This window comes from Tachypleus tridentatus, chromosome 8 (assembly GCF_004210375.1).
Source record: "Tachypleus tridentatus isolate NWPU-2018 chromosome 8, ASM421037v1, whole genome shotgun sequence".
Taxonomy (NCBI): Eukaryota; Metazoa; Arthropoda; class Merostomata; order Xiphosura; family Limulidae; genus Tachypleus; species Tachypleus tridentatus.
In genome coordinates, this window is record NC_134832.1 from 40,008,922 (window position 1) to 40,026,340 (window position 17,419).

A 17,419-nucleotide genomic window follows, 5' to 3' on the forward strand; every position below is an offset into this window, starting at 1 on the left:
TCTGATCACACAAGAAGAGCTGAAGAATCTAATTTGTGACTTGTCTCTGTAAAAGCTGCATGGGGAACTTCATAACTCTCATTTTCAGCAGTGGAATTTATTAGCTCTAGGAAGCGAGTTTTGATATACCAAAGTCACTATAAAAGTATTTCTTCTCACTACAGCATGCAAGATACTTTGTGTTTCTGTACAAATATTGATGTACTAATGGAAGAATTAAGCACTGAACATCATCCTCAAAAATGGAGCGTTTTTATTGATTCATCTAAAGTTGGTCTGAAAGTTGTAATTTTGTTCAATGAGAAAACTAAGCTACAATAAATGTTAGTACCAGTAGTAATATTTTATTTACTTTATAATAAGCCATGATGAACTAATAATACTATACTACTGTAATTTTATATCATCCTCATGATTGTAGAGCAAGGGAATATTGAAAAGTCTCGAAACTTCCTTTTAAAGTATAAAGTTTCATATTCAGATGGTTTAATCTTATGACATAACATTTAGTTGGATCAATTATATAACATCCACTATTTTAAATAATTATGAAAATAGTATAAATGCAAATGCTACAAGATTGCTTCCCCTTAATTATATGAAAATGAACTGCACTAGGATATGTTTATGTGGTGATAGATTACATCATGACTCGCTGTCATCATGTTAGACAGTGCCATAGAAGCATAATGGTACAGGCAGTCATGATATTTCTAGCAGTAGTGTGGTGAATCATTTATAGTTCACTGGATGGAAATGTAGGTTGACAAACACATGGAACTTAAGGCTTGGGCTGGTAAATGTGAAAGATGAGACAAAAATTTTGTGTTTCATAGTAGCTCTGGAGAAACTGTGAAAGGGGTGTATGAAAGTAGTGTTATTGAGATTAGAAGCAGTCAGAGCTGAAATTAACATCATTTGTGAAGAGCCTGATTTCTAAGTTTCTCTTTAGATAGTCAATGATAATACAATAGAGATCTTTTAAGTGATCTAATTGCAAGAACATTAAGGTACATATTAATACAAACTTGCCTTATTTGATACATAATTGTTGAAAAATTACTACATAAGAGATATAACTGAATCAAAGGTTGCAATATGCATCAGACTACAAAGAATGGAATGAATAAAACTAAAAATTTATAATGCTAAAATCAGGGGTTCATTTCCCCTTGGTGGGCTCAGCAGATAACAAAGTGTGTCTTTGCTTTAAGGAAACACACATATAAAACTGTAAAGGAGTTTTCATTTATACCATGTGAAGCAATCTCTGGGACCAATACAGTGTGGAATGTATTTCAGCCAGTGGTATTGGAAGTTTGCATTGCTGACAGGTACAAGTCAATTTTTACTTATTATATTCCTTCAGAAACAAGACCTATTTGGCAGGGATTTATCTTTCAGAAAAATAGAGATCCCAAGTATGCAACAGATGAGTTGAAACAATATCTGGAATTAAAAATAGAACAGATAGACATGGCCTAGTCTGCATAAATACCATGTGAATATCATTAAGGCTATATGGACTTGTATATAATCTAAACAGATTTTATGGAAATCAGACAGCTTATCTAAATTGTTTTCAGTTGTACAGTTACTCATTGTTGGTGACTTGTATGTGTATTTTTTGTGCATTTCCATAATTATATCCACTATGATTTACAAAGGCTTGAGTGTGTTATATTAAAACAGTTTTAAATAATCAAATTAATAAGTCACATGATATCCACAGGCAATATAAAGTTGTAATGGAACAGTATGTATCTAATCAAAATTTTGACATTGTTTGCTCCACCCCCACTGGACCAGCAGTATGTCTTTGGACTTACAAAGCTGGTGGGTAGAGCTCGGATAACCTGTCGTGTAGCTTTGTGGTTAACTACAAACAAACCCATTGTTTGGGATGATGAGGACAGGTAAAAGTCCTTTCTGAGACAAACTATCCCAACATTCATATTTTAAAGATGTGTTCAGATCAGGGATTTAGAATTTCCAAAGGAGGATATTTTCTGTTCTGAATGGTATTGAGAAGTAATGGAATATGAGTTGATGTAGGGAATTTAAACCATCCAGAAAGAAATCTGTAGCAAATTGTTCCTAAGACATGGTAAGTAAACTGTGGCATGTTGTAACAGGTTAAGAATCCACAAAATTCAGTGGGAAAAGCCACCCACATGTTCAAGGCAACAGCATGAAACGTAATCAAATATGATCTCCATTCTTGAAAAACAAAACAAGCCACATGTACATGAGTTATTCCCATGATATGTCTGTTCAATTGTTGTATACTCCAAACAACTGGAGAATAAATTAGTATTCATTACAATTCTTACGAACGCTTATTGATCAATTTGTCATCTGTAGAACCTATGTAATTTTATGAAAACAGACTGATAAATTGGGTACTGAGAAACTTATGCCCACATACTTTGGATGGATTATGAAGAGCATACAAGGAGTGATATGTTTTTGACACAAACATTCTGACAACAGAATCTTTGGCAGTGGAAATAAAACTGCAGAGCCTGGTGTGATGAAGCTCTGAAATAATTTTCAAATAATATACTCAGTATTTTTTGTATGTATGTGTTTAAATAAATAGGCACCTTAACATTTTTTTTCTTTCTATCTTAGCAAAATAGCACATGTAGTTGAGTATTTACTCTGTAACACCTAGAAACAAGCTTATTATTAAAAAAAAGAAAAACTATGGAACTTGTTCTGAATCTATAATTGAATATGTGAGAAGAAGAAAACAGATAATTGATGAAGAAATATGAATTGTTAAATTATAAAAACTAATTTCTATTTCCTTGATTTGTTAAATTTGTAATAGTTTATTTTTTGTAGTTGAATTAAAATGTGTTTATCTATATTTAACCACAACTCTGACTAGGCTTTATTTTTATCTTATAATTATGGAAGTTTTATGAGGCCTTCTAAAATTTTTCACATTGTCAAAATTATTGTTTTGAATGCTAAAATATTTGCATAGCCCACAAATTACTCTGAATTGTTGAAATTCTGTGTTGATTTCTGTCATACTCATAAAAACTTGTAATATTCTAATCCTGTGCTTTGAATTACTTATATATCTTTAGTGGCCTTTAGTAACAGTTTTCTTGATATAGAGCTTGCCAACATTGTATATTTATTTAACTATTTACAAGTGTCTCTATATTGGTAGAACATGTATGTACAAAATTTTGCACAATTGTTCTTGCATATGTTCATTTATGGAAAAAACTCATCCACCTGAAAAGGTCATTTTGTTTTTATTGACACAATCAGTGTTTGTTGCAAACAGTTTTCTTGATCAGCTAAATCACTGATAAAACATTACACACACACTTTTATAAATTAAGTTTGTGATAAAAAAGTATTTAGGTTTTCTGTTGCATTTAATTGGTTCATATTTGTCCGAGTGAAACTATTTAAATCTTATGGTGATGTTTCTTGGTAGTTTAGCAGTAAATCTGAGGATTTTTAATGCTAAATTGTGGTAAACATAGCAAAAATAACAATTTGTGTAGCTTCTTGATTAATAACTAACAAACCAAACTTGTGATGACACCTTTATTTTGAATATAAAAAGTATTAGTATTATCTTTCAGGTGTTTATCAGTTAAATTTTAAAAAATGCAACAAAAGGAGTCTTAGCAGTGTATTAATATATATGTAGAATGTAATGAAATATGAATGAAAACCACAATGATTTTGCAAGGAAGAGCAGAATGACTTAGTAAATGATGATATTGGATATGAAATTGTTAGGAACATGAATGCTGATATAAACATTTAAATCTATTATTCTTAAAAAAATCAATTTTTTTGTGTGCTGCAATAGTGATCAGATGGAAAAGTAATTGTATTTCTCTTTTCAGCAGTTAAATTGTAGTCTGAATAGACTAAAGTGTGAGGGTATAAAATGCAGTGTTGAATAATGTGAACTCATTAGTTTGACTTTGCTATATTTAATAAATGTGACATACCCTAATGAGATATTCTTATAAATTTATGGTATGTGACTTATTGCGCAAATAATAATTGAGGTTTAAATAAATTTGCATTTTGCCAAATTAACAAATTAAGCAATTTACACCTTCAGATATTCACTAAAGAATTTTAGGTCATTAAATACGAGTTATTTTATATATGTAAAAACGGCTGGTATGGGTAGGAGCGAACAACGTTTCGACCTTCTTTGCTCATCGTCAGGTTCACAAGGTTGTTCACTCCTCTACATAGAGCTTTTTTTTTACCCATTCCAGCTGTTTTTACGTATATATTTTTCTCTACAAGTGGGTTTTATCATCATCACGGATCATGATTATTTTTTTTAAGAAGTGTAAGGAGAAACTTGGGTAACTGTAGCAAATAGTTTGTAATAATTGAAATAAAGATAAATTTAACAGGTTATCTGAAATTTTGCTTCAGTGGCATTGAAATGACTGTTTGTTTGTATTATTAAATTATTTGTTGATATAGATAGGGTTAATGAAAATCAAAGATAGTAGTGTGATGTAATGATCTTGAAGTTTGGTTATTGCAGCTAGACACACAACAGAGATTTCAATGGTTAAATTTTCTACCAAAAACACAAAGTTTAATTTAAAATATTTTTATTTCAAATTTAGAGGATAGGATTAGACCAAAATTATGTGATTGATGAACCAGTATACCTTTACAATTTAATTAATTTGGAATTTGAATTACTCTTGATTCAGTTTAGTGGTTTAGTCTATAGAACATATTTATTTCTGCTAATAATGTCTTGATTAAAGTTTGTGAAGAATGTAGTAAAAGAAAACTCAATTCAACTGCTTTATAAAAATCTAACCATTTAAAGTAGGAAGTTGAAGTCAAATTTTGTATATTCATAGCCTGTTTTGTGTTTTTTAATGATGTTTGTATATTTTTTGGACTATTTTTTCTTCCTATTTAAACAGTGCTCTCTGTCTGTTGTTTTTTTTCTGTGGTAGTACTGAATTAATGTCTTGCAAGTGGAAACAAGACCTAACAGAAATGTGATACCAAACTATCAGGTATATATCTATATGATTTGATAACATGTTTCTTTATTTAATATGTATTTAACTTGTGTACTCTAAGTTCTCTTAGTTAAAATTTATTTGCTGTAAAAAATTTATTTTTCAATTGTTTTGTTGTGTTTTTCTATTTCATTTTCTGTGTTTGAACTGCTAAATGCAACATGCTACTTCAAATCTGTTTTGATATACAGCTAAGAGTTTGACATGTTGATCTTGCTTCTTCCTGTGGCATTATGTCTTTATATTTGAAGTCATCCTTTTTTCCTTAGTGTATACTGACCAAACTGATTCTGCTTTATTGATTTTGTTTTAAATTTACTTTTACAACCATCAATGATATGTATACATACAAGCATATACATTTTTATACTTCTGTGTCAGGTTGAATTTTCCTATTTTACTTCACATCTATTTCCTCCATGATGTAACAGAGTATTTTCATTTTTATTCTTCCATTTATTTTGATGTCAGTAGTCATATTCCTTTGAAGGTTAGTGAACTGGATATTGTATGTTCTACTATCTGATTCTATTTAAATCTGAGAGAACTAAGTTCCTAGACTCTGGTATAGCTGTTAAGTTCTTTTGACTATTCCTGTTTGCAGTTTTATTGTTTTTCTGTCTTTTGTGTGGTTCTCTCCCTCTTTTTCTTTGAACGAAGATTTACAAGCATCACTCAATAAATAATTTTTCTTTTATAATAAAGATGCATTATTTTCCTGCAACTGTCAGGAGAAATTTTATCTGTGATATCCCCTATTTGATTTTATTATATTATTTATCTATCTTATATTTCCTCATTTTGTAACTCAGTTATGTCTTTGAAGCCTAAGATCATTATCATAAGTAAAATTATTGTGATCATTTAAATGCTGGATTATTTGTTATCTCGTATAATCTTCATCTTTTGAAATTTCGTAATCAAATATCCACATTTATTTTTTCCTATTGTAACACGTGACTTTAGCTTGATTTTGGCTAGAGCCTTTTTTTTTTTCCCATTGGCAAATTATATGGCATTCACAGCTAAAATAAAGTCAATGTGGAATGGCATCATTTGACATTTTATGTAAAATAACCATACATTTATATCATGAATATGTGTTTAGATTGGGGATTTAGAATTTCCAAGGTGTAAAGCCATCATACTTTGTTTTTTTCACTTGTGATCCTTGTATTTTCATGCTGTTATTTGGAATGTATTAGTCTTGATTTCTAATTTCTAGTTTGTTTCTGAGATCTCTTGTTCCTTCTTTAGATATTCATGAGTTTTTTAGAGATTAAGAAGTTTCTACTGTAGTAGCCATGTAGTTTTACTTCATTGTTTCTAAAATGAGGGCCAGAGTTTATGATTGACTTGACTTAGCTTAAATTTTATTGTATTACTGTTCATTCTTAAAGGGAATGTTCTTCAAATTTTGACATTAGTTGATATTTTTGGGCATCTACTTTCATGTATTTCCAACATACTCTCAGGTATTATCATTGTTTATTTCCTTGTTTAAAGCTGTCCTTTTTGATCCATCCTTTTTTTTATTTATGTTTTAACAAGTTATTTTAGCTGTTTATGCTTGGCACATTATGCACAGATGGTTGGTTAATTTGGATTACATATGAGGCAACTCTTCAATAAGATGATAATCAAGCTACAGATGTTTGTGCTCAAGTAGGTTGGAATATTGATTATTCAAATCCAGTGCTTGACCAACTTTATAATTAATTTACTTGACTCTTTACTTTCAAGATTTTTTTTTATGTCTGTTGCTTTTGAAGATGCTAATTTAATTAGGTGATGAGAATCTTCAAAGTATAAAAAGTAAGAGTTAACAAGATACAGCAGTATATAAGTCTTCCTATTCATACAGAGGTATTTACCTATTAGCCATTGGAATGTTGATGTGCATAATCATTTTTATCTGATGCCAGTTTTCCTTGGTCAGCTCTTGAACTTTTTCTTTCTCCCTCAACACCAGTGTAGGTCACATTGAAACAAAGCCCTGACATTTGTTTTTTCTGCATCCTGAGACTAATTGTACTGCTGCAATGTGTTGGTGTCTTAGACATCAAGTGCTCTAAAATCACTTGAGGGCAGTTGTCAGTCAGGAGGTTATTTGGCAGTTGCAGTCACCTCTCCCAACCATATTCTTACCACTCTTATCAATGATGTTGTAAGTGAAGAGTCATTCCCATTATGCATGTGAAAGGAAAGTAAACTTTTACTAACTTATATAAAGCCTTCTGCCACCCCTAAGCTCGAGAATAGCCCACACTTGAATTGACACATTTTTCCTGTGATATGTTTAAGTTGTGTTTCCCTTTCACAAATAACAGAGAGCTTATGTTTGACAAATGTGGTTTATTTCCCAATAGTTAGACATAATTTTATTGAGAAGGGGAGAAAAATATAAATGCAATCACAAAATCCTCTAACACTGGGATTAAAAGCCGTATAGTGATTTAAACTCAGTTTAATCAGCCTCTCATGTTTGTATGTGTGTTTGTTAGTAAAGCAGGTGGTGAACCATAAAGAGCATTAAGTTTAGGAAAACATAATAGTCTGTTAACATTGCCGTTGGAGGGTACACTGATAGCAAAAATGAAATATATTATTGTAAAATGTGGAAGGTTAAATTTTGATATTAAAATAAGCTGTGTAATTATTTTGAAAATGTTTTTTTATTTTCATGTTTACAATGAATATGGCTTTTACAACTGAACTTAAAATACTGTAATGAGACAACTTTGTATGTCACTTTTTATTCTAATCCTACTGACACCTTTATGATGTATTTATAGTTCATGCATTTTAGGTTTCAGGTTTGTCTATGTACTTTGTTACAAAACCTTCACAAAGAAGGCCATATTGACTACCATTATCATTTGAAGCACATGTATAACTAAAGCATTTTACTCTGTATTTTTTGAAAATGATATATAAACATGTTAAAATATAAATGCAGGCAGACTGGGTGATTTATTTAATGTCACATAAGCTAATAATTTAACTGCAATGAGTTTTTCATGTTATTGATTGTATCTGTGCACATACTTAGATCATATGCTTTTAAGAGGTAGCTATTTATTGTTGTTTTAAGAATTTGGGTCAAATAGTTATTTTAGCTTTTTCTGTAAAATAGTTGCTTGAATACATTTTGTACTTGCAGACATCAGTATTATTATCAGCTTAAAGGTATGGGTCCTCAGTTTGCAGGGCTTTTGTAATCTGTACTGAAACCAGTTTACTTGAATTTGAAGTTCTTAAACCTTAATTTATGATTCGTTGATAGCTCTTAACTGGATTTATAAACCTCATTTAATAATGCCTCAAAGGTAACTTTACAGACTTGCAATGCTGAAATTTAGGATTTGATTCACCATGATGGAAAGAAGACAGCCTGTTGTATAGCTTTAATATATAATAATTCTAGACAGTAATTAGATAGCTGAGGTTATAATTATTAGTTATAACATTAAACATTATAAAGACATTTATACAACATCTTATGTTCTTACAAGTTTGCTGTCTTTGTTGCAACTGTGGTTTTGTACAGTAGTATTGAAACCAAAGTTGGTGCAACATGGCCTATTAAGCCATGATTTTGTTTCTACCGTGTGTGTTCCTGTAGGAGTGAAAAGCTTGGCAATTGTTAAGAATAAACTTCCTTGGTTTCTCAACCCATGGTGATATCTTCATTATCAGGTCTTTCTGTATTGAAAGTTTAATAGAGCCAGAAATTTAGGCAATTATTTCAGCTTTTTATAAATGTATTTCTCCAGTCATTACTTATTATGTTAAGATATTCACATATTTATCACTGTAAAAGGCTGCCACATCTGTGAATACGAGTTACTTGACTTGCATGTATCATCACATCTGACTATGTTGAGACCTTGTCTACATCTGTAATTTTAATTTCCTGTTAAATCAGAATTTAGGTGGGTTTTTTTTTGCCAGTTGGTACCCCTTTTCTTACCTCAAGTGTTGATGTTTGGTTTTTGTTTCTTTTTTTTATTATTATTGTAATAATGTTTGTTTAACTTTTCATCATAAAATCACTAATAAAAAGAAACAAAGCTGGTAACTTGTAACAAAAGTAATGTTTTAACTTGAATGTAAATTAGATATCTAGTTAGTGTTTTGTTTCTAATATCTGGGTATTGTAATTCTATTTTCAGTAGTTATGTAGAAGATAGGAGAAGATTTAGTTGACTACATTTTGGCCAAATATGTGTCTCCTCCATTCCACCAAGTTTTAGTCTTGCCAGGAAAACAACCCACTGGGGTATTAGATAGAATTTAAATTCTTCTTAATGACAGTGCAGCTGAATGGCAATAAGTTTTGTACCAAATAACCTTCTCTGCATATGCCCATTTTTAGAGTACTTAGGGATGAATTTGCACTTTTTTTGTCACAGTTTAAAGTATTACATTGCCAGGAAAAGAAACAAGTCTGTAAATGACAGTAAAATACATAACTTGCACATAGAACTTCCCATTGCCATTTTTTTGTTTACAAGTATAAATTTGTATTTAAAATATTTACATTTCTGAAATATAGAATAGAGTATAATAATATGAACGTGAAAATATATGGAATCTGAAACCAAGAATTGTTTTTCATGTTTTGCAATACTTGTAAGTAGAAAAAATAAAAATGTTTATGATGTTTATGTATGTAATGAGATGATTTCCATATTTTTATGTTTACTCTTTTATGACCTCAATCCTTTGTTATTTGTTCAAAAATAATGTCTCTATTATGGTAAAAAATTAAAACTCTGATTTATACTGGTTAGAAGCAAAATATTGGCATGTAGAATTATAAATTTGTTCAAACATTTCAATACTTAATCATTATAAGCAGAACCTGTGAAAATATATTAATAAACTTACTTATTTTAACTATCAGTAAATTATTTTCATTACTGAAAGTTAATCTTGAACATGTGGTCAAAACTCCACCTGGTTAAGTGTGTGAATAATGTTAAAAACTATAAAAAGGGGTTGTTGCTGTTTAAATGTTGTGTGAGACATTTAATAGTACATGTTTTGTAGAGTTTATTTAGTGAAGATGTAATCTGTTTTGGATAAGACTGTGCATATGAGCAACTCTGGAAATTTTAACTGTTTGTCAGCTACTGAAAATAAAATATGTCAATCTTTATGAAATTTTTAAAAGGTACCATTGAACATAAAGTAAATTTTCGATGAATAAATTGCTCAAAAATAGACAAACTTATTTTCTTTGTTAAGATAATTTTTGGTAATGTAATATTTTTCAATTAAATAAGGCCACTTTAAATTTATCATCATTTGGTATTTTCTTCTCTTCATCAGTATCTCCAATTTTCACATTATTTAAACAGTTTACTAAATCCCATGTTTAATAGAAAGTATATACAGTTAAACCTTAATATTCCCATAGAAGGTTATGAAATAAGGTAAGAATAAAAGTGTAAGTTAAATATCTGTTTACATGTGATGTAATGCTACACTGGTTTTACTGCTTCATTCCACAAGTTTGCTATTCTTTTGAATGATGACTTGCATTCCAACAACTATTGAGCATTTAATTGTTTGTTCATTCATTTGGGTGTTCTAACTATCAAAATATAAGGCTATTGATAATAGTCCATTGAAAATTTTCTGTTGCAAGTGGTTGGTTTAGACAACCAAGTATTTTGAGAAACGTAAAATCACATTTTCTTGAAGTAAGTCTCATATCTTGATCCTGTGAGCTTAGATAATTACTGTGAATTGGAAAATTAATGCAATATTATGTGGGCATACCAGCTGAATTGTTTCTGTCACATTTTGTAGAAAAACTTTAGTACTGTGAAATGTGTGTAAATTTAAATTTTGTCATTAAAACATGTTAAGATGAATACAATTTTTTTTAATGAACATTATTTGAAGATGTATGACTTGTTAAAATATCTCAGGAAAACATCTTGTTGTGTTATGATTAAATAGTTATTTGAGGTTAATATCCTTTTTACAACTACTTACAAAGCAATTAAGGTTATAGATTGTATTTTGTGTGTGGTCTCATGAGTTATTGTGGTTTTCCAAAGAATATTTTTAATGGGGTTTTGACAAAGATTTAAAATTTTCTTGCTGTAACTGGAAATGTTAAAATTACTTTGTAATGTAAATCAACTAATACTGTAATGGTAGGAACATAAACAATGATAGATTTTACAAACTTGTTCTTTTTTTGACAGATTATCCTATGATGTTAGTTTTTGTTTTCAATTTTAATTTTTTAATTTGTTAAAATTGTTTATAAGTGTATGGTTGTAACATTTAGTGATTGTTTTATTTGTGGTTCTTGTTATAAGGATTTGTATGAAGTTGGACTTGAAATGAGGAATTGGTGTTGAATTTTGTTTTTAAAAAATGAAGTTAATGTTAACCTTTTTTTACATATTATCTTTGAAGTGTTTACACAATATTTCAAAATATTATGGGGCAAGTAAATCTTATATGTATGTACAAATATTTTTATAACGTTTTGGTTTATGTTAATGGTTCACTAATTAGTAAGTTTTGGATGTTATGATTTTTTTTATAATTTACAACAATATTGCTCATACATCATTTTTGGGTGGTGTTAAATGAACTGAAAAAATATAATTCACATTTTAGATGTATGTATTAGTAAGTACAGAACACATACAGTTTAACCATGTAAAATAGTTTTGTTTTTAAAACAAAGAAATTACAGCCAATGATAACCACTGGTATATGTTCTGAATTCCTCATAGTATTAAACATAAATGATTTTCAAAAGAAACGTGGTCAACACTGTTTATTAGCCATTGATTGGTGTTGTAGTATTTGCAATGAATATTTTTTTCTCTTTGTGTCGTATAGATAAACTTAACCCTTCATTTTGCATCATGACTCTTTATCTGATGCAGTTTTTTGTTTTTGAAAATCAAACAAACTCTAACAACACCATACTGCACAGACCTGCAGTATATATATGTGTGTGTGTGTGTGTATTTTAGCCCTATTGTAATTAATTGTATCAATACAATAGTAAAATATTTTCAAAACATGGTTGTCTAATATAGGTGCCAACTCATTCTTGTTTAAATGGATTATGGTAATGATAATAATGCCCAATTTCTTAAAACATTTTGATATTCTGGATCACTTTAAATTTATAATACCAAATAATTAATATTAAAAAAGTATCCCCATCATTTAGGTGAAAAACTAGTATAAAGTTATACATAATGCTTTTTTCTAAATGAAAAATTTCTAGCTATTCACATTATTAAATACCTTTTATTCCCCCAACCCCCACCAATTTGGTAAGAGATTGATTTGGCTTATTCACTAGTTTTATCCCTGCCCCCCTCTTTTTTTTTTTTGTCTTTAATTTTAAGAATCAGCAGATTGGTCAGGAGACATACTAGTTTTATTCCAAGTGTAGAAAATAGGCATTTCATTGAAATGTGTTTTTGTGTGTTTCATTATAAAGAGTAGTTGTATTAAATTAATAAAATGTTGATTGGTATATGAGAAAGGTGATTCATTATCCAGCTTACTGAATATGTGACTTGTTTAAAAATATATCAGATAAAATATAAAAAATTATAAGTTTATCATTTTAAGTTGCTGCTAGTAGCTTTGAGGCTGCTGACAATATGTTAACATTCTACGAGTTAACTTCGGAATTGAGATGGTTAACATACTCAAAAGCTACATGTTATTGGTAGGGTAAAAGTTTTTCAGGTGAACTTTTTAATCATATTGTGATGGAATAGAGTAATTGTCCATGTATTTGATTAAAACTTTTATGTAATTCTTATAGATGTATAATAAATATTGTTATTGTACACAATTTTTTTGTTTTATAGGTGTAGTGGTCACATTATAAGTTTAAAAAAAATTCTGTATCTATAGTTTAGTCACATTTTCCTTAATTTCTCTAATGACTTGTATGCTTTGGGTAATGTTTTTTGTTTTCACGTATTGGGAAGAAAATTTTAAATTGGTTTTGAGTAAGAATTTCTCTATGGGCAAGGATTTCCAAGGATATTGTATGAAAAATGTTAGTATTTGATGTAAAACAATAATTATGCAACACAAGTGGTACTAAAAACAAAACTATACGTTCAGAGTTTAGAAGACCAAGATATGAATATAAGACATTCAGGGTAGCCTTTTATCTCATCATGAATTGCTAGAGTAATGTAGGAGCTTTTCATCTTGAGCTGCCTATTATTTCTAGGGGTGTACTTTAACCAGTGTAAGTCAAGACCCCTGTGGTGGGTAGCATATATGGAGATACCTACAGAAAACAGGTAGGATAGTAAATTTTAAAATTCCTTGATTAACTGTTTAATCTTCAATTGGATAGTGAATTTGTTGCAGTATATAATTATTCAGATGATTTTGTAAAATAGCCAAAAACTGATTTCAAAATATGTTTCCTGTCATAACTTCAAGAGCTTCAAAAGTATAGTAAATTATTTTCCACCAATTAATTTTGCTTACTCTGATGCAAGATTTTTAAACATTTAAAAATATTCCATATGTCAAAATCAATCAACATTTTCGTGGTGTTCACAAAATTAAACTTGTGGATAAAGAAAATAATTGCAACAGTCTACTGGCTTCTCCCAAAATTTGTTTTGACCATAAAATTCAATTTTCTTCTTATGATCAAGAGGCATTTTATGGATTTAGGCTAATTCAGTTTCACAAATTATCACGAACTGCCACAGTGATTAAATTATTGCATGAAAGTGACAGGTGATGGTACAATACATAATAAAATCTATTAGCTGTGTGGTTCATGCTACTTCTATTGTATCTGAGAGCATTTGAAATCATTGGTTGATGATTGTGCAGTTTCAACATAACAATCTCAGTATCTAACGGCAATTTTTTTTTTTGTATGTGTGCATAAGATGATCACATGAGGTAGGGAAAACTCAATTAATTATTACATATACGTTATCCATACACATTTTTGGAAAACCACCACCTGACTCCTTGGAGCATTAGGAATGGTAATAATAACAAAACTGTTATAACAGCATTTAATTATTACAGTGGTAGTTATGAAAGAGAACCCCAACGTCCTTTACTGATTTTAGGATTATGTATTTCTGAAGATATGCTGGCTGTGAGGTAACCATATAATATATGGAAGCATGCTTCAAAGGAGAGCAACAGTTTGAGCTCTTCTTCCAATCTGGTGTGTTCAGATTTGAACTCGTATGCCAATGTGTGCATGAATATGCAGAATGGTTAAGTTACGTATTTGTTGATGCTCATGACTCTGTACAGCAGCCATATTACAAGGGAGATATTGCAATAAAATATGAACTATTTTGAGTGAAGAGACTTGAATGTTGCTGTGGTTTATACCAGCAACTTGTTTCTGGTTAGTCTTAATCTTATCTCATACTTCAACTTATTCTGTCAAACTATGAGCCACCTGGTGCAAAAATGAAAAAGAACTCTCACTGACCATGCCATTTGTAATTGCTGATCCAGCCAGTTCACCGAGCGAATATATAAAATATATAACTACCTCAACTCAACCAACGATGAGATAGATGCCACTGGTAGTTCCCAGGCTGGTCATGATGGTTTTTCATATACATGTGGTACTAATGGCTAAATTGTAATGATTTGTAGACTATCTAATACCATTAAATATTTCATAGATTTACAACTCTTGCTTGAGAGTCGCTTAGAATTGTAATTATTATCATGAGGATACTTGTCTTTTCAGATGGGAAGTACTATCATTTTCTTTAATACTCTATCACACCAGTCAATTATTAAGGAGGATCCATTTACTCTTCTTTTAATAAAAGAAATAACTCTGGCTGTAGCAAATTACAATGGAAAAAAGACTATTCTCAAGATGGCAGGTATAGGTATTAAAACTGTGATTAAAATAAAGTACAGAAGAATATTTTGACTTTCTTAGGTCATCTTCAGGTTAACTAAGTATCAATATAACATTGTTCTGTACTTTATTTTAATTAGTTTTAATACCCAAACCAGCCGTCTTGAGAATACATTGTTAATTCAAGCAGATTTCTTATCCTCATGGAGAAAGACTGTATTTTGTGTTTTGCTCTAAGCAGCCACCCCTCAGATTCGGTCAACCCTTGAAAGTGGTCATTCAATCACAGTCCATTTTTTTGTTTACATAATCCTTAATTATGTACAGTGGGACCCTTCTAATCAGGCCAGTTTGTCTCAGTCCCAAAGGTGGCTGCTTTAGAGGGGTTCCACTGTAGTTGGTTTTCCAATTCATACATGATAGCACAGCTACATATGTTGGTAGTTAAGCTAAAAAGAGTTTCTATTGCACCTCATATTCAACAATTCTTACAACTTTAAAGACAACATTCCCAGAATACCACAATTCTGATAATGCAAGATAATGTCCAGAAGATGCAACTGGAGATATTCTGGATCAACTATTAGAAGGCTGTGCAGTCAAATAAAAGAATGCAGAAATAGTAATACATATTATTACAGTAGAATTAAAAACTATTGTCTAACCAAATGTGATGTTGTGCCTACCTTTAATTTCTTTTTGCCATTCTACATTCCCAGGAATAATTCCATCCAAGAATGCTAAAATCTCCTACCAGTAAACTAACGTACATATAAAAACAAACTCTTTACCAAAAGGTGGCTGCAATGACACATCATCAGTTCTGAGAACAAAGTACAGAATATGAACTTCAAATTGTTATAATAAATGTTCTTTACTGTTACCTTCTTTGTCCTGATTGCAGTGGACATCAAGAATACTACTTTTAGTTATAAAAACTGCATTGAAAAGTCTTAGTTCCACTGAATTTTGCTTCAGTTACTTATGACTGATGGAGTTTAGTTTTCTGACTTTTAGATAGTAATAATAATGGTAATGGGTGTTGTAGCTTCATGTACCCATAGGTTTAACATTAATTTAATTTACATTTAGGCTTCAGCATGGGATGTGAAAGGAGCAAATTAAATTTGCCAGCACTTGTTTGATTATCAACTTTGGTTCCCACATTTTTACCCAACACTTGATACTGTAGAGAGATAGTATTACCTTTGTTAAGCTCTGGTCTAAAAAGATGGAAGTGGCAAGGATCATGCCAAAACCATCACGACATTTGAAGAAGCTAATGGAAAAACTGAACAAAGTTTGGCTAAACTGTAGAAATGTTCAATTGCTGTGGAAAATCAACTTTCCTCCTTCCAAGTCTCTAACATTAAACAGTTTATTATGCTTTAATTATAATAACTAGCAAAAATGCCACCCTATAAATGTCCATTTATGCTATTAATCATGATACTCATATTTGTTTTTTTAATAGGATTTTTCTGGGAAATGCAACACAGGAAAAGTGTTCATACTGTGCTAATACAAACTAATGTATTTATTTTTTCATGTGGTACTCTTTATTGAAAATTTATTTTTAAATTAAAAACTTTAGTTTATCTAAATAAAGATATAGTAAAGGCCTAAGGTACAGTCCTAGTGAAAGTTGCATTCTTGTTGTGAGGAGAGTACCTTTATCTAAAATTATGTTCTGTGATAAAAACGATTGTTACATATACCAGTTGTTTTCTTATCTAAAACTTGAATACCAAATGTGAAATTTTATGCATTTTTGTTTGTAGTGCCACCCTGCATTTATTATTTTGGTCGTATACAGAAACAAATGCTACACCCATCATATTAAAATGATGATTAGAGTCTGCCTATAATCCTGATATGGCCATCTTGTGTACAAGTAGTTTTTGTTATCCTAAATTTACCACAAATCTAAGTTCTATCAATGTATATTACACAAATTAACAGAAGTATTACTGGAACAATTTGGTACTACAGCCACAGATAGCATAGAGAGTAATTTCTGTGGAATATCTAATTCACTTTTTTGTGAATTTTATCTTGGTCTTCAATAAAACCTAGTAAATTTTACTAAGTTCTCTATAAGAATATAGAAGGATGGTATTTATCTTCTCTGCAATACCAAAAGTCCATACTTTAGTTTAAAATCAACCTTACAACCCTTTTTCAAGAGTTTATTCTATAAATGGTGTATCTGCATAAGCTGATAATAGTATATTTATAAGTTGTAAAAAGTTTTATCTTTCCCAAGCAAATCATGTTTTGGATATTGCAGTGCCATATCACAATATAAATCTGGAATAAAATTCATCATGGGTTTAATAAACTTAAACTATTTAAAACAAAATTAATTTACTTGGTTATTTTTTATTCTAAGGAAATGCAAGTTCTGCACCAAGACTACAGAGACCATTCTTTGCATAATAAATTTATATTTCCTGATTTGTAAGATCCTAATAACTGGGTATTTCAT

The 17,419-nt window shown here is 30.1% G+C and overlaps 1 protein-coding gene across 10 annotated transcripts in view; it reads left to right on the forward strand.

Moving 5' to 3' along the window:
• The window catches only part of LOC143222225 (mitochondrial glutamate carrier 1-like), a 63,658-nt gene extending 50,757 nt beyond the window's left edge, over positions 1-12,901 (forward strand). For 3 of the 10 annotated variants that reach the window (XM_076448407.1, XM_076448406.1, XM_076448398.1), the window contains 2 exons: positions 4,950-5,045; positions 9,227-12,901. In XM_076448407.1, the coding sequence (XP_076304522.1) occupies positions 4,950-5,031 (82 nt within the window). In that variant the 3' untranslated portion in view covers positions 5,032-5,045; positions 9,227-12,901. The remainder of the gene's footprint in view (positions 1-4,949; positions 5,046-9,226) is intronic. The other 7 variants (XR_013012107.1, XR_013012108.1, XM_076448399.1 and 4 more) reach the window with 7 other exon arrangements.
• Positions 12,902-17,419: the final 4,518 nt, after the last annotated feature.